This window comes from Talpa europaea (genome assembly GCF_964194135.1).
Source record: "Talpa europaea genome assembly, chromosome: 6".
Classification (NCBI taxonomy): Eukaryota; Metazoa; Chordata; class Mammalia; order Eulipotyphla; family Talpidae; genus Talpa; species Talpa europaea.
The window spans coordinates 114,694,898-114,720,241 of NC_140072.1; the positions used below are offsets into that span (position 1 = coordinate 114,694,898).

At 36.3% G+C, this 25,344-nt stretch overlaps 1 protein-coding gene across 2 annotated transcripts in view; it reads right to left on the reverse strand.

Annotated features, from left to right (window-relative positions):
• KLF12 (KLF transcription factor 12) overlaps positions 1–25,344 on the reverse strand; it is a gene marked incomplete at both ends in the record, with an annotated part of 279,428 nt that overhangs the window by 88,382 nt on the left and 165,702 nt on the right. For both annotated transcript variants that reach the window (XM_084235699.1, XM_084235698.1), the window contains one exon: positions 14,715–14,850. In XM_084235699.1, the coding sequence (XP_084091825.1) occupies positions 14,715–14,850 (136 nt within the window). The remainder of the gene's footprint in view (positions 1–14,714; positions 14,851–25,344) is intronic.

The following is a 25,344-nucleotide window of genomic DNA, read 5'->3' on the forward strand; positions in this document are numbered from 1 at the left end:
CCCTCTAGCCTAGACATACTCTGGCTGTCATCTAACGTTTCTCACCTTCCTCACACGCATGTTTCAATGTTTGTTTTCTCAAGATCTGGTGTTCTCAATCCTCATGATTCTTTCCTCTTATTCTGTATCACTCCTTATTAGTCACAGGATGCCAGCTAAGTCTCTTAATTTTCCTGAGTCTTTCTCTCCTCACCTGTAAAGAGATCACTCATACAAGTTTAACATCCTTTTTACAACTCAACTAAATCTGTACTGATTCTAGTTCATTTTTTTGCTAACTAAGTAGACTTCTCATTTTTTTGAATCTCCTGGAATCTCAGAGACAGGCTCTTGTGGAAAATCACTCATTTCCCATTTCTTGATACATCTATTGGCCCCTTGTCTCTTTGATTACTCCTTTCTCCCTTGCTCTCCTTACTGCAGGTCTTTCTCCAAACCTTCGTCCTTGGCATCTTGTTATTTACTGTGAAGAATTTAGTAAATTCTATTTTGAAGTCAAACATCATCAGTATGCCTTAAAAACAAAAAGACTATGACTACCAAAAGTAGCTGAAGACACAGAGCAACTGGAACTCCTGTACACTGCTGGTGGAAATGTGAAGGGATACACTTACTTTGGAAACCTGTTTGGGGAGTTTCTTATAAAAATAAATACACATCTGGCTCAGCAATTCTTCTCTCAGGTATTTACATAAGAGAAATGAAAACATGTCCCCAGAAGAATTGTACACTTCTGTTTAAAGAGCTACTTTATAATAGTAGGAAATAACTGAAACAGGAAATAACTCAAATATTCACCAAGAAGTGAATGGCTAACTTATGTTATAATCACACAAATGTATGTAACTTAGCAATGCAACAGCATGCAATAATCTCAAAAACACTGAGTGAAACAAGTATACATAGCCTACAATTTCATCAATGAAAATCTAGAACTCAGTGAAAGTGATGGTTTGGGAGTCGGGAGGAGGCAGTGACTTTAACAAGGTGTCATGAAGCAAGCTTCTGGGTGATAGCAATATTGTGCATCTTAATTTGAGTGGCAGCTATACACATTCAAACAATTGTTCAACCCTTAGAACTGTACCCTTAAAATAAATGTGTCTTATTGTTATAAATTATACCTCAAAAAAATAATAAACCTCAATGATCATCTTATGTCAACAAGCCCTATTCTGTATTTCCTGTCTTCTCCAATCTGTTCCAGTTCTGAACCTTCAAATACCAATAGTACATTTAGGCATTTCATCACTGTTTCAATCTCTTCTATCCACTCTTCTCAATTCCATTATTCAATTTAAGATATGGAATTTCTTTCTTCTTCTATCTTATCTTTGAGAATCTAGTTATCCCTGAAACCATCAATTATATCTTTAAAATATAAATTATAAATCCTTTTCCTTCAATATAGATATGAAAAAAGCACTTGTAACATTTGGTGGGAAATTATATCTGATAAGGCACCACTCCTTATTAGTTACAGGATGCCAGCTGAGTCTCTTAATTTTCCTGCGTCTTACTCTCCTCGTCTGTAAAGAGATCACTCATACAGTCATTGCTATATTAAGGAACATTGTGAGATACAGAAATGAAAACAGATAAATATACAACAATTAGGGTTATTGTTACTGAAAGTTTGAAAATCACCACTAGAACCTTGGCTCAGGTCCAGATTTGCTCAAGTCTGAACTACTTCAATAGCTTCCGATATATTCTTCCTGATTTTTTTGGACACATAATCAACCTGTTACTCATTCTAATGACTAATAACTTACCATGCAATCTTTTTTTAAAACAGGCAGAATGGTTGAACACCAGTTTAATCTTTGAACTTCTAAAGATGTATGTGGCAAGATTTATGAAACCCTACAGTAATTTCAAAGTACATTTCACTTATTTTTCTTATTCAGCTAAAATTAGCCTCTTGTTAAATTCTATATTTTACTAAGATCACTCTATTTTACATGGCAAAATAAAACATTTTTGAGAAAAACCAATCTTGGATATAAGTCCAGATATCAAGACATACCAAATATATTTGTTATTTTTTTAAAGCACCATTAATCTAAGAATAATTGTGGATATGTATCAACCATCTAGAGATTTTATAGGAGAACATTACTAAAATCAGCTAAAATTAGGTTTTTAAAAATAGGTTTAATTACTTTAAAAATAGTTCATTTCAATTGCTTCTATAAACAACTGCCTCTTTTCCCCAAAATATCAGCAAATTAGTCATCCCTTTCCTAAAGCTCCCCCTGGACCTTAGATATAGACTTGCCTTGGTCAATAGCAGGCAGATGAGTCATGTACATGAGCAAAGGCTTTATGTGTTCGCACTGGGACTGTACTCATATGTCCCACCATTGTGCTAAGAAATACAGCCCTGGCTTGTCTGTCAGGTTTAGAGAGACATGAACAGGGCTGCCCATGGCTGTGGGGCCCAGTCCCAACATGGAAGAAGTGTCTTACAGTGGAATGGCACTCAGGTGGGGAGTGGTAGCCTATATAGCATTACAGTGGCAACAGGTGACAACTGAAAACCAAAAACTTAATAGTGAATTTGGGATGATACTACATTTTTTTCATTATTAAACTTTAAGTTTGGTGGCAGATATTACTGGTTAACTGAGCCAGTCAACATGCATATTTTTCTTTCTCTAAGCCACAGTCCAATCATTGTGACCATGTAAAGCATTTCTGGTCAATGGGCTAGAAGCAGGAGTCACAGGGTGAGGCTCTTGGGGAAACTTATAAACATAACATGGTTGCCTGGAATGTTCTCTGTGAATTTGTTAGATTCTATTCTGGATGGAATAAGACCAGAATACCTGGATATGCAGTACACTTTGTGCAACCATTCAGAAGGAAGATACAAGTGAAGAACAAAAATTGGGAAGAGAGAAGAAATCTAAAGAAAATTCTGGGTACCTCCTCTGGCTTGCACTGTTTGTCGCATACTCCTCACTATGCCAGAAAAATCACCCCATGTTTGAGTTGTCTAGTAAGGTTTACTGTTATTGCACCCCAAAATAAACTAGCACATATTTGGAAGGCCATACAGACAGGTGGGTACAGAGACAGCAAGACATTATTCAAATTACTTACAAAGATGCAGATTCTACCTAAAAATACTACTTGATTCTTCCAAACATTAAAAATTAGGTAGATACAATTATCATTTTAGCTAAGAAAATATCGCTAATGATGTAACAAGTAATTTCATTTTATTTATTTAAGATTTATTTATTTATGCATATAAGAGCTGGGGAATAAGCCAGAGATGCAAGGGGTGAAAGGATTCACCAGAGACAGAGTGGGGAACAGAACAGGCAGACTGACTGAAATACACTCCTGAGGGGAGCAGCGGGCAAGACAGGAGAGGTCTGCTGCACCATGTGGGTTGCTCCCTGGTCAGCCAGGGGTTGAACTCGTGCTGCAGAGGCTGCGGACTACTTCATAGTGCGGTGCTTAACCCCCTGCACCACCAGGGAGGTCCTGTAACAAGTAATTTTGAACTACACTTGACAGAATTAACTTTATTTTATAAAGTTTGTAATTATTTTCCTCATACTAATAATTTTTACAGAAGATTTATCAGAAGTATCCTCAAAACCTGCTGCATATTTTTCTATGTTAACTGCACATGGTGTGGGATTTCATTTTTAGGATAAGCTGTCATGCCTGATATATTTGATTTTAAGTGGATGGCCACCCTCTGCTATGTGATTATGAAAATAGCAAAAAAAGCATGGAAAAACATCAAGTGGGTAAGATTCACTCTTTCATAAGCTCTCTCCTTCTATCTAGATCAGATTTTTCTATATAGCAGCGGGTTCTTCATGAAAATGGATCCTTTAACTTTTTTCTTTCATTTGATGCATGTAAGAATGTATTCAATGAGGTTCATGTGCGTGGGAAAGTGCTATAAAGAAAAGGAAAATTATGGTCATAACTCATAAATAAGAAGAGTTTCTAGAGCATTTGAACGAAAACAGAAGAGATTACATCCTGGTGAATTGAGTTAATTTCAAATACGTTACAGTGTGGTTTTCTATCATGTATACTCTCTTTGACTATATTAATAAATGAAATGTGATGAATAGTTCTGGGAACTTGTGTTGAAACTTATTAATATTTCAACATTATCACTGAGTATCTATGTCAACACACATCAAAAATGCATGAGAAATGAGTACCTATACTCAGTAGTTACATCCATTAAGAATATATATGAAATATATAAATGGTGTACATAAATTTGCAATGTGAGTACAGGTAAACATATAGCAAGAAAAAAAGCCCTGTGAAGTCTTCACATGGAAAAGCATGCCAAGCAATTAAAAGCAAAAGCAAATATTTATCATCAGTCTGGAGTATTCTGTAGTGCCACATGCAATACCTTCACATTTAAAATGATGTCATTTTCAGGCTCATTCATGATAAAATTTTGGAATCCCTTACTAAAAAACTAAAATCAAAATATTTAGTTTTAAATAGTATGATTTCTATCTATTTTTAAACTAGTCACCAAAAAGCAATATTCACATCAGACTGACACATGCCATTTTAAAAATAAGTCAGCACTCAGCTATCCCAATAATACCAAGTGGTTAGGAAACTCAGAAAACATAGTCCATATATATCAATAATATATCAGAAGACATTTAATTCAGCTGGGGGGGGAGCAGGAAAGATCAAATAGATTGTTTTGCATTATGCACAGGGTATAAAATGCTCAACACAGAGGAGAGAGATTAATCACTCTCAAGACAGCAACATCTGTACAGCAGCTTTCATATATATCTTTTATTTTTTATGATCAAATATTCTGAGACTAAGTTCTCACCTAGAACTATAGTTGCACTTTTATGGATGAAAGTACTCAGTGGCTGCTGGAAGACTAGTAGGGGATCCACTACTAGATTTCAAGAACCCAGGCCATAAAGAAGAAAACAAACAACATTTGGAAAGAAAAAAAAAATTTCTTTGTGTTTTTTTATTTTTTGCTTTTGTCGGTTTTTGATTTTTGTTTTAATTAAAGACCTGTCTGTGGGTTCCCTTAGAAAAAGAGACTGTTTACAGTAGCAGAGAGTCAACCCTGACTGTCTCTCTAGGGACATGATGGGTCGGCCTCTATGGAAGTCATCTTGGAATTTCTGTGTAACAGCCAGGAATCCTAACAGTGTTCTTTTCTTGGCCAGTGAGTTTGTTCGTGTATTCATTCCAGCACGATCTTGTCTCAGGTTTTCTGGACTTGTTATTCCCTCTGCATGGAATGTTATCCCTTTAGATATCCTTGGGACTTGACCTCGTACTAATTCCTGTCTCCCTTAAGACAACCTTATGAATTATTTTCCCTGAATACCTTACATGAAATAGCAAACTCTGTTTACCACTTCCGCTCCGTCTAGCACCCATATCCTACTTCTCTTCTATCTACTGCACTACCTTCTTCAGAAATACTATGTGCTTACTGTCTTTCTCCACCACTTCCACTTAAATATAAGCGGGATGAGATCAGTGACTTTGTCTATTTTGTTCAAAGCTAATGTTCTAAAAATTGCCTGCCAGGTACTAGGCTAACACTGGAGAGACAGAGGGAAAGCGGGGGTGTGTTATGTGTAGTTCAACATAAGGGGAGTGTCTGTCTGTCTGTCTCTCTCTCTCCCTCTCTCTTTCTCTCCTACCCCACACACACTCATAATATACACAGCAGCTAAGTGTGTGTACACATCCTTGTGTTTGTACAGTGCTTAACCCGCGCAGCCATACCCATCTTCCTTGAGACTGATACTGTGAAACACAGTTGATCATGTTTCTCCCATTTACAACCCTCAGAGCTTCCCCATTGTTCACAAGGTCATTTCATTGTTCCCGATCAGGTTCCCTGCCTACTTCTCCAAGTAGCTTCATCTCTCACCTCTCCTTCACATCCACGTATACACCAGACATCAGGAAATGATGACCCTGACTACATGCCAGTGTTTTATCTGCTTGACCCTGGGTCACACATCCCCATCTATTCTCTCACTGCAGTTTTTCCTGCTCTTATCCAGCTTATGTATTTTGACTCTGAGCTCCTCATGGTCAGGTAACATGAATCATTTATCAGTATTCCCAGCATGTAACACAGGGCTGAATAAATGAATGAATTATTCACTGAATGATTAAATGACTCAGTTTGATAATTCACAAAATCATTCAAATTTCAAATCATTGTGCAAATTTCATTACACCCCCCCCCCCTTTTTTTTTTGGTGGGACCCTCGCCGGTGACCAGGGATCAAACTGGCACTGCAGAGGCTACGGGCAGCCTCGCAACCCAGCGTTCAACCACTGCGCCACCAGGAGAGGCCCTCATTACCCTTTTATTAACTGAAAAAGAAACCTAAGGTGTCCCAGCAAAGCAGACAGAGGGACTGTGTATGGGTATACAGTCTCCATCTTGCTATTAAATACTTGAGGGCTGAGTTAGATATTTAGTAAACACTATTTTAATTTCTTTCTCTTAGGCTTGGAAGACTATTTGGTTGATAAAGTCTGAGCATACACTATAGTCTTTATTTGTGGTTCATTCACAGTAGGTCAGTAGCTCTTTCTGATCTCCTTCAAAACAGAGCAACCTAAAAGTGTTGATCTTCCCCAGCAAGAGATTGAAGTCTCTCAGATCACCCATCAGCTGTCCCCAAGGCTTCCAAGAGGACTAGTTTTCTACCTAAAAGGCTGAATCAAACCTGTCTCTTTGGTAAAATATGGAGTGGGGATATGAAGGTGTCCAAAACATGATCCCCCTTATTAAATAAAAATAAAGTTTATTTTAATGAGATAAGAACCCAGGACAGATCTAATAGGAAAAACTGAAATCATTTGACATACTGAAAATTCTCTGAATTTTCCAAGCACAATCAATTCAGGTGGGTAGATTTCAATCAGGAGATGAAGGAAGAGGCATGACGCAAATATTGTCAATTCGTTCAGTCATGGGATGCAAAATAAGATGACATGGTATCATTTCAAACTTTGGACAAGCCTTTTCTTTTATAGATTGAGATAAAGCAATTCTAAAATGTATGCTCACTTTTGGTGCTTGGGGAAGTCAGCAAGTATATTTTTACCGAAACATACTTGAAACCACATGTTTTTTTCAGAAATCAAAATTTTTTTAAATAATAGTGACAATTTGCTATGTAACATAAGAAAACTATAGGTGTCTATCTATGATAGAGTGTTTTTGTGTGCACGTGTGCTATCTACAGTGAATGCCTTTATCTGCAGAGAGCCTTTTATTCAAGCCCTTCAGGATAACCCCTAAGAGTTTGTATGATTTCCTTACTGGCATATATGTTTTATATTTGAAAAACTAACATGAGTATTATATAGAAGATCTGCATCACATTACAAGATTGAATCATAATCACTGAATTTTAGGAAGGATTGACAGTGAAGCTTATATAAAGTATTGGATTTGAGTAACTTCATACTGGTCCACACCAAAATGGGTTCTATGAATATCATTACTTTGAACTAAGAATTAATGTTAGAGCATCCCAAATTGTTTTCAGTGGTTGATATAATGTGCCAGACATGTTTATTTTCAATGTTTCCTTAAATTTAAAATAAAGCTTGTATTTCAAATGTCAGAAAACTAATCCATTGTGATTTACAGAAGTGGAATACCTTTTAAAAAATTTCTGAGAAAGCATTTGATTGATTTTCTCCTATGTCAGATTATATTTTAAGAAACAGTAAGTTCAAAGATGAAAAAATATGAAATTCTTCATTACAGTTAGAGTTATAGTCTCATAAAAATTCAAGACTCAAAAAAAACCTTGCAAATTCTTGATGGTTATGGTTTAGAGATTTTAAAGCCACAACTTAGAAGTGGGAACTGCTTTCCTAAAGAACTGTGACTTTATCATGAAGAAACATGGACTGGAATATGAGTTCTGCAAATTACCCGCTATAGGAACTCTAGGTATAGAATAAATTCCTCAGGACCTCATTTCTTTCTCTGTAGGATAAAAACATGATCATATGGCATATTAAGTGAAAGCTATATGTGTTTCCATATACTGCCATAAGAAATAAGCTCTTAGTAATAGTTCTTTTCCTTTTTTCCTGATCTGTAGTACTGCTCTTTGTGGTAATTTTAAATACACTAATGCAATCATACATGCGATTAAGAGAAACAGGAGTGTATTCAAGAAGTTTAGAATAAGAAAAGTAAAGACTCAGAAACCCAAGCCTAAGATTCCTGACCTCAATGATCTTTTATTTTTTTAAAGATTTATTTACTTATGCATACAAGAACTGGAAGACAGGCCAGAGGTGTGGGGGGTGAGAGGATTCATCAGAGACAGAGTGGGGAACAGAACAGGCAGATTGACAGAAATACACTGCAGAGGGGAGCAGCAGGCAAGTTAGGAGAGGTCTGCTGCGCCATGTGGGATGCTCCCTGGCAGGGTATCAAATTCGTGCTGCAGTGGCTGCGGATAGCTTCATAGGTTGCATCTTAACCCTTGCACCAGCAGGGAGGCCCATCTCAATGATCTTTAAATGCAGTTTTCTAAATCAAGAACTATGAAGTTTGATCTAGCAACAGAAGGAATTGAAGGAATCAAGAGGCTCTCTAACTTGCTAACACATCTATTCTTTTCAAGAGCATTTAAGTCAAAACATACTAAAATAAGGCTCTTCACTTCTAGAAATTCACAAATTACATTTCTTTAAGGGGGGGCACTTCATCTGAGCAATGTAATAAAAAGACAAAGACAGAAGTGAAGTTTTTTAATTAGTTTAAATGTAAATGACAATGAACAAATTAAAAATACCCTTTTCTCAGGTGCAAAAATCAGGGAGATGAGTCAAATCAAAATGTTACTAATTTTATCTTGCATTTGTTCCCTCTCAGAGTTATAATCAAAGTGAGAGAGCAGGCTGCTCAGTTATGGTTGAGTTCAACGGTAACATGCATTTCCCAGCTCTGCAAGGACTAATGCTGAGAAACTCAGGTCCAAAGTACTATCTTTGCCTGGTCCCCCTACACTATCCTTTCCCACAGCAAGTGTTATAGCTGGGTCCCCATTCTTTTAAAGTTTATTCCAGGTTAAGTAAAAATTTCTCTAGGGAGGGCTCTCCTTCAGGTATTATTATTCATTTACACTCTAATTTGGAGGAAGTTGATTATTCTATTGCCATAAACAAATGAAGATTATGAATGTCTGGCATTAGAGAAAAAGAAGAAAAAGGGGTACAGAAATTAGAGGCTGTGGGTAACAGAGCCTAACTTTACCTATTTAAAAAATATCACTGTTTTGCCTAGGGGTAGAGTTAATTGTAATAATTTGCTCTAATCATGCACTTGTACTTGTTTTTTCCAAACACTTATTTCATAATTATATTTGTCAAGTTGTTTAGGGTAATGACCCTATTATATCATTGAGGGGAAAAATCGACCAAAACAAAACAGATGTTCTATGAATTGCTGGAAGTTGGCTTTGTCAGAATTACTCAACACATGGCTTCTGACTCAGACAGAACCTCTAAGGTTAAAATAATAAAAGGGCAGAGCCTGTCAATGGGTCTCTCTGTGGTCAGTGAATTCAGACTTGGAATTCACTGATGCTGAGCTGATAAATGAGAATCAAGTGAATGAAGGAAAATGGTCGAAATGATTGGTTTAAGCACAATTCAGTAGCCTCACTATATAAACCTATAGAAACTGTAATGGCCTCAAATTGTAAGAGTAAGAAAAAGGAGAGAAACAGAGGCATCATGTTACCTGACTTTACACACAAATCAATAGCACTAAAAATAATATAGTATTGCCCAAAAAAGACACCTGTATCAATGGGATAAAATGAAAGGCCGGAAATACGTCCGCAAACATATCAAAATTCAATTTACAATAAAGCAGCTACAACCATACAAAGCAGAATGGCAAGTCTTATTAATAAATGGTGCTGGGAAAACTGGACAGCCATAAGTAAAAGAATAAAGTTGGATAAATCTCTAACTCCATGCATAAAAATAAATACCAAATGGAGGAAAGATTTGAATGTAAGAACTGCAATGCTAAAATACACAGAATAAAACACTGGCAAAGTATTCCATGATACCCATGATAAAGACGGTTTTTGGGGAATGGATCCCCACAGCAAGCAAAATAAAAGACAAAAACAAACAATTGTGATTACCTCAAATTGAAAAAATAACTTTTACACAGTGAAAGAAAATATAAGTAGATTAAAAAGATCCTACCAGCAGGAAAATTTATTATACATTACAAGGGGTTAACAGTGAAGATATCTATAAATACCTATACAACACAACAGTAGAAAAAGTAACAAAACATTTAATAAATGAGCAGTAGATCTGAGCAGACAGTTCACTAAAGAGGAAATCCAGAAGGCCAAAAGATACATGAAAAAATGCTTGTTATTGCTTTCAATAAGAAAGATGCTGTTTAAAACTGTGACAGAATCTCATCTCACCTATTAAAAAAGATCTTTAACAAGTTGCACAGAAGATGCTGAAAAAGAGAGAGCTTATTACACTGTTGGTGGGAATGTAAACTGGTGCAGCCATATGGGAAGTGATTTGGATTTATCTTCAAAAGTTAAAAATCGAAATGCCACACGACCCAGCCATCCCATCCGTGGGCATCTACCCAAGTATGTGAAACCAGCAATTCAAAAAAGTATTATGTTCTACAATGTTTTACCGCTGCCTGTTTACAACAGTTAAGATGTGGAAGCAACCGAAATGCCCACTGATAGAAGATTATATCAAGAAGATGTGGTCCATCCACACTATAGAATACGGTTCTGCCATGAGGAAAGAAAATGCTAACATTTACAGCAAAATGTAGTTTCTAGGGAATTTTGGGTAGCAAAGAAGTCAGAATGACAAATACTGGATATTTACACAGCAGACAATATGACAAAATAAAATAGTTATAAGAACTAGTAGACATTAATAAACAAAGTAAGGTTTCTGAGGTTAAGAGTGGAGGAGAGAGCTAGCATTAGGGGGATATAACAGAAAGTGGAAGAGAAAAACAAATCATGGTGACCTCAGGCTGCAGTTCTAGCAATCAAGGTTCTTTTAAATTTTAAGAGGAATATTTGGGGTGGGGAAAGGTGCAATTTTGGCTGACAGTAGTTACAAGTTAAATCAATGGAAACATTTTTATTTATTTATTTTTTATTTTTATATTCCTCATACAATTGCAACCCCCTTATTTTGACCCCAATCCTTCCTTTCCCTGCCCTCCCCACCCATAGAGTGTCTCTGGTTTATAGTTGTTTGTTGATTTTGATTTTTTCTTTCTTATACTTATTCTTTTTCCTGGTCCCTTATTTAGGTTTTCTAGATTCCTGCTATGAGTGAGACCATCCAGTATTTTTCTTTTTCTTTTTCTTTCTGGCTTATTTCACTGAGCATGATCCCTTCCAGTTCTATCCATGTTGCTGCAAATTGCATGTGTTTATCTTTTTTGATTGCTGAGTAATATTCCATTGTGCATATGTACCACATCTTCTTGATCCAGTCATCTATCTTTGGGCATTTGGGTTGTGGAAACATTTTTAAATCTATGATACAATTTTATTTTAAAAACCAGTGAAATGCATAACACTAGATATATGGGGGATATTTGTTAGCATATTTATGCTATGTAAGTACATTAATGTCAATGAGTAAGCAAGCAAATTAAAAATTCAAACTACAATGGTTATTGCATGAGGTAAGGTTATGAATTTGAATGGGAAAGGAGACAAGAGCTCCAGTTGGAGATATTTACCCCATGGGTTAGCATCTTGTTTTAAGAGCTGGCCTAGGAAAAGACAATTTCAGCCCTCTGTAATGTCAATCTTCCTTAACATCTCTCCCTTTCTCATCTCCTCCCTTCTGAAAATCCACTGGCCAATGAAATGAGTTGAGCATTTGAACCGAGACCATGGTTCTTTCTATTTTTAGTTGGAAAGACAAATGTGTACTGATACTGGTTCCCAGGGCTTTTTAAATATGTTGCATCTATTATACATAATTTTCTGAATTCATTGTCCCTCTACCTGCAGACATCCATTCCAACCTCTCTCTTAGGAAAGTTAAACAAGTACAGAAAAGAGGGTGATCAACAGATTTCTTTTGAAACCCTCTATCTTTTACATGAGTAACTAAGTTGAGAATTTACTTTTATAGTATTTAACGTTCTATTTACTAATTTCACCATAATGGATTTTTTGAGGAGAGTTTTTAAGTAAACACGAGGCATCAAGATCCAAAGACAAACAGAAAAATGAGAGAAATAATGGTGAAACTGTGATAGATAATAAAGCCTCAAGGAGAAACTAAGAACAGAAAGACATGTTCATAATTGTACACACTGAAAGTTAACTTTGGGTGAGCCTATGTACAGATTTTTTTGAATTCTCTAACAAGAAATATATTTTGAATTCTCTAACAAAAAATTCTCTAACAAGAAATATATTTGTTCCAAAAAATTTTTCCTTAAAATATCATTGTAAGTTTTGAAATACACCTAACAGTTCTCTGCAAATCATTCCTTTTACTTCACCTAACAATATTTTAGCACTTCCTAGTGTTTGCACACATACTCCATCTTAAATGATGGTTAATTAACTATTGATAGGTCCTGGCATTCTAGGGATTCCCAGGTGACAGCACAGTATTCTTTACTAATAATTTAATGAAAACACTTACATGAATAATGAAATTGTATCTCCCCAGATACACATGCAACTTTTGCAATAGTAATAAAAATAAGCACATCCATACTTCCAGAAAATACTGTGATCTGGCAATGCTCTCACAAAGCAAATCAGCGCACTCATGTTGAAAATGAAGCTCCAGTTTCTGAGGCTATTAAAAGTTTCACATTAAACTATACAACTGTATTATAAGCACATGATAGTAAAAGCACAAATATGGTTATGTTTCAGAAGTTAAAAACATTACTTACTATATAAGCCCCAAATGGTATAAGAGGCATAATTTAAACTTCAGTAATATAGTTTCAAACTTTATAGTCTGAATTAAAATACACACACACACACACGCAATGTACTACAGTAATGCTAGAAAATGATGCAAATAAAATCAATGGTCACTATACAATCACCAAATCAGCAGTCAGGTGACTCAGCCTGCCAACAATTTAAATAAAATCAGCAACCCCTTGATTCAGTGTCTATGCTTGTTCAAGTCAACACTTGCTTTGAAGAAACTGTCACTACAACCAGTTCTGGGCATAAATGAGAAAAAATATTTTTGTAAGGGTGCCACTGGAAGAATATTATTGATAACAGCCATTATAAACTCTCTTAAACAGAAATATGACTCTGGAGTTAGTAGTCCTAAACTTCGCCTTGTTACCATTTATGATATGACTTTGGAGACATCATGTAACTTCTGAGCCTTGACATCTTTGTACAATTAGAATAATGACACTTGCAACATTTGTATTTCCAACTTGTTATATACTTATATTACTTACATTACAACACTGTAATTATAACCACTACCACTATTATAGTACTAAGTCCATCATTAATTGAAGCCTTCAATGTGCCATAACTTTGTGACTAGCTTTTTATATACCTTGTTGCTATATTGCAAGTTCACAATAATCCCATAAAGTAAGTATTCTAATTTTCTTACTACAGAATGACTTCAAGTGGTTAAAAACTTGTCGAAAGCCACAAAGTTATAAAGAGTTTAAAGATGAATTTGAATTTAAATCTTTCCAACTTCAAGTATCATTTTAGATTCACTATATCCTGTTTCCTCTAACATAAATATTTGTATGTACATATAATTAAAAACATATTATGTATATAATATATATTATTCATTTATACACTCACAATTTAAATTCTAAAGTACTATAGTAGTTTTTTGTTTTAACTTCAGGGCCTAATGCATGAAAACAGTATAGGTACTAAGTCAATATTTGGGGAAAAGAATTACCTCCTATGGGAAGTAGCAAAGATAATTATAAGCAAACTGTTAATTAGCTTGCAGTAGTAACAGTGGCTATTTAAATACTTCTCTTCCAGATTATATTGGTAAAAACTATGACAGGGAAGAAATACACATGAGTTAGCCACAGGTTCAACTCTAGATACAGAACTGAGAATGATGGAAAAGCAGTTTGGTTTTTGTTTGTTTGTTTGTTTGTTTTTTAAATAAGAAAGGGCTGTAATTGGAGGAGATTTCTTTAAAAATTATATGTTTCTGATTTTTCAAAGTGCTAGTAACATATTGTCTTTCAACTTCAGAATTTCAAAAAAGTTCTTGTGTAATAGCCTATCAAAATAAAGTAATAATACTTGCCATATATTTTTCTCTAGACTACTGCACATGAATAACAGCAATGATAACTAGATAGTGACATTCAAAAAGAACACTTTTTTTTTTTTGTTCCAGAGTGAAAAGAGAAGGGGGAGGGGCACTAAAATGATGCATATAAGTCTTATTTTTTTATCAAAATACACATTGTTACTATGGCAAACACCCTAGGCTTCCCCCTAGTCTCCTCCCAAAGCAGGAAGCTGAATGAAAAGATGCTACCCATGAGCCAGTTCAGAGGCAGAACCGCATGTCTGGGGAACAGGAGAAGCAGCTGTTTCCATTATCCACTGAACACCTTGGCAATTCTTATTTCATCCTGAGAACATGATACTTACTCTTGGACTGCTCTGGCTATGGAAAGGGCCGTAGATCCAGTTTCATTAACGCTATCTAAGGTCACATTTGGCAGGTCATCATCATCACTGTCACTTTTACTTTGTCTGGGAGATAGGCCTCGGGGGTCCATTTGTGCTGGGAAAAAAAGGCATATATAATGAATTAAAATTAGTGTGCAGAAAGTTAACCTTGTCCTGGACCAACATCAAGCACAGAATATCTCTTCTGTGTATATTACACACATGGAGTTTTCTAGAAATCCCAGGAATTAGAGAAAGTGGCGTATCTGATGTACTGAGCACTCCCCCAGACTCTTTCCCCTTGTTCATCTGATTTACAAAACCTCCATCCACGCTAATAGTTTCCGGGTATGATTGCAGAACAGAAACTATGAAATGCACAATATTACTGACTCCTGAGTGGTCAGAAGCTGATTAGGGAGCTCCTGAGTTACTGTTCAACCCTCTGGCTGCTTGCTTCTATCGCCAGAGTTCTGACTGTTTCCCTGTTCATTAGCACTTTGGCTGGAAGGTACAGAACATGAGAGAGAGGAGATTTTATTTGTTTACAGCTCTTATAATAAGCTTAAAGAAGAACAGGATTTACAAGACAAAGTTTGAGGTATTTTTCATTCAGTGAGTCATTGTGTCATAGTTTCTTACTATGGGGGGAGGACATGTGAAGGCAGAAAAGTGACAGCAACTGCAGTGTTTTAAATCTGTATTTATTTGTGCAAGAAAGTGCTCTTCATTCTTCATCCTGAATTCATTTCTCAAAAAGGTATTTCCACATAGGATTCTCTTCCCACTGTGAAGTAGCCAAAGCAAAAAACAGCCCAGTGACCTGACCCCCACTGACCGGGACTATCAGATCTTTTAAAATGAGAAGATTACCATCAACACTGAATATATTAACACATAATTTTTACAGTTAGATTTTATTTCCACCTCCATCTCTCTATGAACAGCTTTAGCAACCCCTGCCTAGGATACCCATCAACCCTCACCTCAAGCACAAACAAGCACATCTTTTAAATTAAATGTAAGGACTAGCTACACAATTGCATTTCTAATACATGACCCCAATCCTCATCAGCTGAAATCAGATTGTCCAGAATGCACTTAAAAGTCAAGGTTACAGTAACATTAGGCTACATTTACAACATTTACATTTTCCTTACATCTTTTTTTTTTTTTTTTTGTCAGCGCTGTATCTCTTATATTAGGTAGGGAAATGCTGATATTTCATCATATTTTATCTACAAAGAGACCATTTCTTATGATCCTACTTATATCTTTTTTTTAAAGATTTATTTATGCATACAAGAGCTGGGGTACAGGCCAGAAATGGGGGGGGGTGAGAGGATTCACCAGAGACAGAGTGGGGAACAGAACAGGCAGACTGAATGAAATACACTGCTGAGGGGAGCATTGGGCGAGTCAGGAGAGGTCTGCTGCACCATGTGGGTTGCTCCCTGGCAGGCCGGGGATCGAACTCATGCTACAGAGGCTGGGGATAGCTTCATAGTGTGGTGCTTAACCCCTTGTGCCACCAGGGAGGCCCTACTTAGGGAGTTTTAACAGATTTTTAACTAAACTCAGGAAGCAACTTAGATCTTTTAAACTTAGAGGGCTCCAGTCTATTGGACACACGTCCTGCCTGTATGTATAAACATATTTAAATGTACTTTGAACAATTAAAGCGAAATGCTTGGTAAATGTTGAATTCAAGAGAAAACAATTCAAATAATTTCAATTCAGTAACGTCAACTGAGAGCAAATTATGTCTGGAGACATTCTGATTTGTTACAACTTTTGGGGAGGGGAAACAAGGCTGACATCCAGTGGGACAGCCAAAGATCCTGCCAGACATCCAGTACATAGGATAATCAGTCCCACAAGATAAAGAACAAACCAGTCAATAGTATCCGGGTTGAGAAACTCTTGACACAGAAATTTAAGAGTTTGGAGCTCTAAATGTGTAGCAAGACTTTCAATTGTATAGCTATGTTCTAATGTCAAAGTTACTAACAAAGAAATGAAACAAAGAAACATAGTCATATACTAGATTTTTTCTATTTTCTGGCTCTGTCCTCAAAGAAAACAATTAGTTGTCATATGATTCGCATTAACAGTTTCCACAAAGACAGCATTTACTTTCTCAAGTGCCAAGAATTATGCATTAGAAATCATGAAGAGATTTTTTTTTTTTTGAGGGAGGGAGTACCACATGTGGTGCGACAAAAAGTGTACTTCCCATCTGATCTCAAGATTACCTGGAAGAGGAAAGTAAGCAGTTCCACAGCCACCTGCTAACAGAGAGCGACTGTAACATTCAGTCAGTCCAAGCCACTGAAGCTACCATGTTATTTAAGATGACTTTGGCTGCAGGCAATAGAAACTGGCTCAGGCTAATTATATTAAGGAGAATGTACTGGGAAGATATTGAGAAGTACTGAATGGAAGGTAAGGATGAACAAACAGCACTTAAGTAGCACAGGATCCAGGGGTTGATAATAGGTATTTCAACCAGGATTTCAAAGACAGTTTCTTTTCTGGGGTAATCTTGTTATAGAATGATTCATTTAGCAGTCATTCATAACTACTCAAATTCAGCCAAGAAAATGAGTATCAGATCTAGCTAGGCTTCCAAATCACATATTGTGTGGTGCTACATAGCCTGTAAATGTCAACAATTTAACATTTAAAGTTGTTGAAACATCATGCACTGAGACTCTTTTGCCAAAATACTAAGTTAACAAATAGCTAAACAAAAGAGAATTTTCTAGTGGCTGCATTCTGTCCAAGACAACTAGAGCTTTATAGGTAAGTAATGCAACTTAAGGATGATCCAGGCAGTTAACCAATAAGCAATTTGGCACTGAAAGATAAAGTGTAGTTGCATGAGCGATTCCAAATAACTGGGAAGAGAGTTGATCATCTGAATTATGTTTTTATATCTTACCGAAAGTTTAAAATATGTTAAATATGATATATTTTTTGATGTGCTTTTCAGGAACATTATAATTGAGAATTTCTTTCCAATATTTTCAATAAATATTATGAACTACATCTGCTACCATCATGCTGGAACTCTTTTTACCCATACCTTCAGCCAAGTTGAGGAAGTAATTAGAAAGGCTTTCTAAAATCTGCATTGCTGATTAGGTCAGATGATTAGCTTATCTACATACTTGCATAATTCCACTCTATTTTTATTAAGTGTGGGATGGAGACATCTATCCTAGCTAACCTCTATTAGTCTTTGAGTTTCTCAATCCATTTAGCAAGGACTGAATTTCTGGGGTGCCCATACCAAGAAAATGCAATTATTACTTGGGTAGAAAAAAATGAACAAAAAACAAAACAAAAAAAACCCTGTATCTACTTCCTAAGTAAGAGAACAGCAGATGACATATAAGTATCTGAAAATAATTTACATTTGAAATTTTGTTCCTCTCAAATTACTGTTTTGGCTATTCTAGTTCCCTGTTGATGGTGGAGTCATTGGCTTGAGTTGGAGTTATCACAGAACTCTGTGAGCTTTAGAGCATGTGACAAAATCCCTGGGAAGAACTCTAGAACTTAGTACCTAAAATTGAACTTATTTACTCTTTCAAACACCATCTAAGGGAAACTGATATTGTAAAGATTTCGTAACAAATCATGCCTCCCTGAATCAGGCCCACAGCCTGCAATGACTTTGGATTTGTCTCTATGACCTGATGTGATTTTATGTGACCTTAGTAAATGTGACTCAAGTAGTAGCTTGAACAGCACTTGCATATTGGGTTTCCTCTCTCTTGATGGTCTGGAACCTAGCCATCACATGAAGTAGCACAGGAAAACCGAAAAGAGACAGGCTGTTCAGCTGGCAGTTAACCCAGCTAATGTCCATGAGCCATTATAGATCACTGGTCATATTCTCACCACGGATGACTTCAGTCATGTGAGGGTCTCCAGGTGAGACCAGCTTGAGAACTGTCTGGCTAAACCTATCCCAAATTTTTGACTCACAGAACTGTAAGAAGCAACTGATGTTATTTTAATCTACTACATAAAGATATAACTTGTGATACAGTAATACAAAGTCAGTGTTAGATGTTACTTTCCTAGCTTCTTCTAGAGATTTCCTGATCAGGATATCGACAATCTGTGGCTAAAATTATAGTCAGCCTATCACATACCTTTCCATTCTCCTCCCAAGAGATAACCTGGCATTATGTGGCATCAATTTAAGTGGGATATTAATTTTAAAAAAAGAAAATAAAAGCTATGCTCTATATTTTACATCATTCACCTCTCAATCCAAAATATTAAAAAATAACAGGTATTTGGATATTAGAGGCATGTTCTCTGATCCTTGACCATGCCTCAGGCAGGATTCTATTAAAAGGAGCCATCTGGTTGGCAATATTGCCCCTGAGAACAAATCCTTTCTACCCCTATTCTCAAGCTCAGTGCTGAGTTGACAGGAAGTTTATATGGATGGATCCTCCTAAGTATGTGGCTATTCAATCTGTATTTCCTATGTTTGCTCCTTTACAACTCACATGAGACCTTTAAACTTTATTCTCCCTCCACAAAATAATGGCTTAACACAGTCACATACAGTGGCATCAGGATCCAGCCCCACCGCCTCCCCCAGTCTAGGTGCTATCAAAATATTAAAGGCTCTTGTAAGTTTCTTAGAAATAAACTATTTCATTCAGTTATTCTTAAAGGAAGTTTTTCCATAAATCACCATATTCGGTGTAGACAATATAATAACCTATGAACATTCACTGAAACTTACAGGCTAATATTTTCAAAGAAGAGTGAATCACAGAAAGGATTATTCAGTGTCCTTCACCCCCACCCATCAGTGTTGGCGGGAGAGAAGCACACACAGATGGAGGGTGTGAGGCAGTCAGCTGGGCAGGCCTTTCTTTAACCCTCTTTCAGCCACTGACAGGCTGCCTGCCACCTGCAGATACCCTCATTGTTCACCCTGCCAAGCCCGAAGCATGTCCCAGTTAAAGAAATTATGGCTTCTAGGAGAGCTGCTTCTTTCTACTAGAAAGAAGGCCTTCAGGAGGATGAGGAGGGAGATTCATAGCATCATGGTGTAGCAGAGTCCTCCTTTAGTACGTTTTAGGCAGGAATTGCTCCTTCAACAAAAAGACAGTCTCAGGGTTCCTTTAGGAAAAGACACAGTTTTGGGTTCAGAGAACATGGGCGTGACTTGTGACCCTGTCACTTGCTGCCACCTGACTTAGGACAATTGATTTCTAACCTCCAATCTTCAGTTTTTTCCTCTGCTGTTGCTGTTGTAAGGAGTAAGTGAGATAATATACACAAAGCATTTAGTAATTTGCCTGACAGTCAATCATTTTGTTTTACGGTAACATTAAATTTAGTGCTTCTTCAACCATCTCGTATATAATATTTCTAAACCCCTCACCACCTCCTGGATGAATTCATATTTGGCAGCTTTCTTTATAAACGTAACTAAACTGAAAATACCATCACAGAGGTTGGATACTATGCAAAGTTAGTACTTGCCTTGATTCAAACATTCATTTATTTATGTGTTCAGTCAACAGATATTTTTTTGGGTACCTCCGAGGGGACGATCATACCCTCTTCCAGGTGCTGGAAAGGGCAGTACACAAGGCAATAAAAATCCCTGGTTTCACACTGTGGGGTGGGGAGGGGAGGGGAGGGGAGGGGAGGGGAGGGGAGGGGAGGGGAGGGGAGGGGAGGGGAGGGGAGGGGAGGGGAGGGGAGGGGAGGGGAGGGGAGGGGAGGGGAGGGGAGGGAAGGGAAGGGAAGGGAAGGGAAGGGAAGGGAAGGGAAGGGAAGGGAAGGGAAGGGAAGGGAAGGGAAGGGAAGGGAAGGGAAGGGAAGGGAAGGGAAGGGAAGGGAAGGGAAGGGAGAAAGAAAGAAAGAGATAGACTGTCAGGTAATGTTAAGTGCCTTGGAGAAAAATAAAACTGGTGAGGTAGAGGTAGGGGCTCCTGAGACTACTGGACACACTGAGAGAAGATGCTCATGAGAGGCATCATGGAGATGATCCTGAGAAAGGACCTGAGGAGTTGAGGGATGTGTGCAAGGTTGTTTTTGTTTTTTGTTTTTTTAAGGGGTGGAGAAGTTCCACATTTCAGGCAGAGTAACAGTGCAAAGGCTCTTAGGCAAGAATAGAGTGTATTTTATGTGCTTGAGGACATGCAGGGAGGCTGCAGCTACAGATAAGAAAGGAAAAACAAAGCAGATGGGGACAGACAGATAAGGCCATGTAGAGTACGGAAGGCCTGGGCAACCAATGTAAGAATGTTAAGTTTTGTTCTTGGTAGACAGGGAAGCCACTGGAGGACACTGAGCAGAAGAATGGCATGATCTGAATTATCATTTGCTAAGGATTTCCCTGGCTTTATGAGCTTGGCACACAGGGGGATCCAGCTGGATATCCATGCATGAGTCATCAATGACATAAATTTTCTCTAAAAGCTGCATTAGCTTTTCTTGCGTTGGTCACCTCAGGCTGGCTGCACATACAGTAGTCAATTAAAACTCATGTCTCTTAGCTGAAGGGCTATGAAGCATGCTTTTTGTAATATATTTGTACAACTGATATTCTGATCTCATTGAGTTTCAGAACAGTCATTGTTCAAATCCAGCATGATTTTTCTAGCATGTCAAGACAGACAATGAGAGAAAAATTCATGAGTAAATAAGATGGACTCAAAGTTTGGTGAACTCCAAGATGAAGAGTGGTTCTCTAGGGTCCCACTCTATTTACCATGCTTCAACTGTGCTATTTCTCACTTTCTCTACTTTTGCTTCTTCCAACAAGACTGTATGCCTCCAGAGTAGCAACTGTGATAAAGTATATAACCCAAATGAAGACTTAATATTTTTTATCAATTATGTAAATCCTGTAATGTTGGTACGATGTAGAAAAATATGCAACTTATCCCTTTTCCCCAATTTCTATTTGAAGACTTGACAGTGTAATGACTTCTCCTCCCATCATATTAAAAAATAACCTCATTTATGTTCTTTGTAATTCCTAGTGGAAGGGCCACTTTTCAGCCACAATGTGTTTGGATCTCTCTGTGGCTTTCAAGACTTTTGATTATCACTAAATTTATTTCCAGTCTCTTCTTAAAACTCTCTTGTCTCCTGGGTTCATGGATGGGCCCACTGAAGGTTGTGGGTCTGGCCACCTGTTTTTGTAAATAAATTTTTATTGAGCCATACTCAATTATTTTGTGTTTGGTTACTTTAGTGCTACCATGGCGGAGTGGAGTAGTTATAGAAATCATGTGTCTTGCCATGAAATACCATCTGGACCTTTAGAAAAAGCATTTGCTAACATTTCACTGGTATGCTAGTTAAGTCTCCTGGTTCTCTCTCCCTCATAGGGCCTTCTCCATCATCTCTTCTGGCATATATCTAAACGCTGGTTTTATCTTTAAGTTTCTACTACCTTTTCTATTAGTGAGCTTCTTAGTAATTCTATACAGCCAATATTTCTACAATTTCAATTACTACCTCAGAGGAGAGGAATACCAAATGCATGTTCACATCTTGTAAACTTTTCCCTAAATCTTAGTCTCATATTTCCAGCATTCTAATCTACCTGAATATCAAAAAGTCATTTCAAACTCAGTCCTATACTTCCTTCATGTTTCAATTTGATCAACCATTTTTCTGGTTACTCAGGTTTAAAACTCTCATTCATTTTATTTATTTTCCTCATTAAATCACCTGCCAATTGCCATTATTTTTACCTTAAATTTTATGTGACAACATTTTTCTGACACCAAAATAATGAGATCACACAAAAAATAAAACTACAGAATCTGATGAATATAGATCCAAAAACTTCAGCATAACCTTAGCATACTGAATTCAACAATAAATTAAAAAGATCATACATTATGACCAACTAGAATTTAGTCCAGAGATGCAAGTATGAGTCAACATCCACAAATCAATGTAATTAGCCACACTGACAGAAGAAAAATATTGTATGATCATATCAATAGATGCAGAAAGCATTTGACTCTAAGATCAAATACAAAACAGATGATGTTGGCTTAAACCATTGCTATTCAACATAATATTGCAAGTCCTATTTAGGGCAATTAGGGAAGAGAAAGGTATCAAAAAAATTCAAACTGGAAAAGAAGAACTAGAACAATCATTATTTTCAGACCACATAATAATATACATAGAAAACCATTAAAAATTTACTAAAAAACTATTGGAAACAATAAATCAGTACAATAAAGTGGCAAACTACAAAATCAACGTACAAAATTTGATTATGTTCCTACAGGAAAACAATGAATTAGAAGAAGTTAAGAAAAAAAATCCCATTTACCGTTGCATCAAAAAGAGTTAAATACCCAGGAATAAACATAAAATAGCAGGTGAAAGACCTGTATAATTAAAATACTAGATACTGTCTAAAGAAATAGAAGACACAAGGCAATAGAAAAATATTCTCTATTCTTGGAGTGGAGGAATTAGCATGATAAAATGACCATCTTACCCAATGTAAACTCCTATCAGAGTTTCAACGGCATTATTCAAAGAAATAGAGCAAGCAATACTAAGATATATATGTAGCTATAAAACTCTTGTATCTGCCAAAACAACCTGGAAAAGAGAATGGAGGTATCAAGCTCTTAGACTTCAAACTATACTACAAAGCTACCGTAGTCACTTTATAGTATTGAGATAAAAGTAGATAAAGAAATCAATGGGATAGAACTGAAATCTCAGAAATAAATCCATACTTATATGGACAACTAATTTACAACAAAGAACCAACAATATAAAATGGAAAGGAAAGTCTCTTCAAGAAACGGGGCTGTACAAACTGGATAGCCATAAGCAAAAGAAAGAAACTAGATTACTCTATAACATTATATACAATGATATGCAAAATGGATCAAACCTGTATATAAGACTTGAAACCATAAAATATATAGAAGAAAACACAAACAGAACAGTTCATGACCTTGGCTTCAGGGATATCTTTGGGGATTAAACTTCAATGGCAACAGAAACAAAAGCCAAAACAAACAAATGAGACTTGATCAAACTAAAAAGCTTCTACACAACTAAGTAAAGTATCATTAAAATGAAAACCAACTCTACCGAAAGGGAGAAAATATTTGCTCATCACTCATCTGAAAAGGGGCTAATGTCCAAGATATACAAAGAACACATACAACTCAGTAGTAAGAAAACAAAGAGCTCAATTAAAAAGTGGGTAGATGAGCTAAATAAACACTTCTCCCAGGAAGGCATAGAAATGTTCAACAGGCACTTGAAAAAAAAAAATACCCATCATCTCTTCTCATCAGGGAAGTGCAAATCAAAACCACAAGATATCATCTCATACCTGTGAGAATGGTCCATATCAAACCAGAAAAACAAGTGTTGGTGAAGATGTAGTGAAAAACTAACCCTTATGCGGTGTTGGTAGGACTAGAAACTGTGTTTTTCCATGGAAAACAGTGTATCTTCTTGAAGATACACTGTGTATCAGTGTATCACTAACAGTGATACTGTGTAACAGTGTATCACTAACTTGAAGGGATATGTACACTCCTATGTTCACTGCAGTACTACTGACAGTGGTCAAGGTATGGAAACACCCTAAATGTCCGTGGCAGTTAAGCAGATTAAAAAGTTTCTTGTTTACTTCCTGATATCATATCAATTATATTTCCTTATACACAATAAAACACAGTATTTACTGATGAAGATGATGGTAATAAATGCATGTCTCTATTTAAAATGATTCCCAGTTGGCAAAAGGTTCTGCAATATAATTATAAAAGTGCATTTTATGTTTTATTTTAAAATTTTTATTGCATATATTCTAACATTAGCTTTTTTGGGGGGAGTCATAATCATTAAATTTCTATTACTCTGTAAAGTCTTAAATAATAATTTTTTTAAATAGGCCATGGGATGATATGAAAATGAAAATGTTTATAATTTTTATACACTTTTTAGCCATTAGGTTTAACACAATTTTCTTTCAAAAATGATTTAAAATGATGTTTATGATTTTAAAACATACTTTTCATTTTTTATGCCCTAAGTTACTGTTTGGAACCTGCAATGAGAGAATTCAATCATTTAAAATACAACTTAAAAATTAATATTTGTGAGATTATTACAACAGCAACTAGGGCTTTATTTATCTAGAGTCATGACTAAACTACCTCTCTTACTTGCAAAATGAAAATGAATTTACAAGACAATTTATAATTGTCTTGTGTTCACTAAAGAATGTCTTCGAGCACAAAAGACTTTTGTGATTAAAAGAGTTCATAAAATTTTCCATTAATAAGTGGGCTTTTTATACTATGCTTGGGAACCTTATATAACCCTCCAGAGTCAGCCAACAGTCCTGAACTCCAGCAGCCCTCTGAGATATCACTGCACCACTATTTCCCGTATCTTTCCATTTTGTCAATTCATTATAACTGCTCAAAACCCAAGCCAATCAGCTCCAATTGATTTATTAAAATCCGAATCCACTTTAGTCAGAAATGATTTAAAATACTTAATAATAAAGTAATTTTGTGAGTACATACAGAGAATAATGAGATCACCAAAC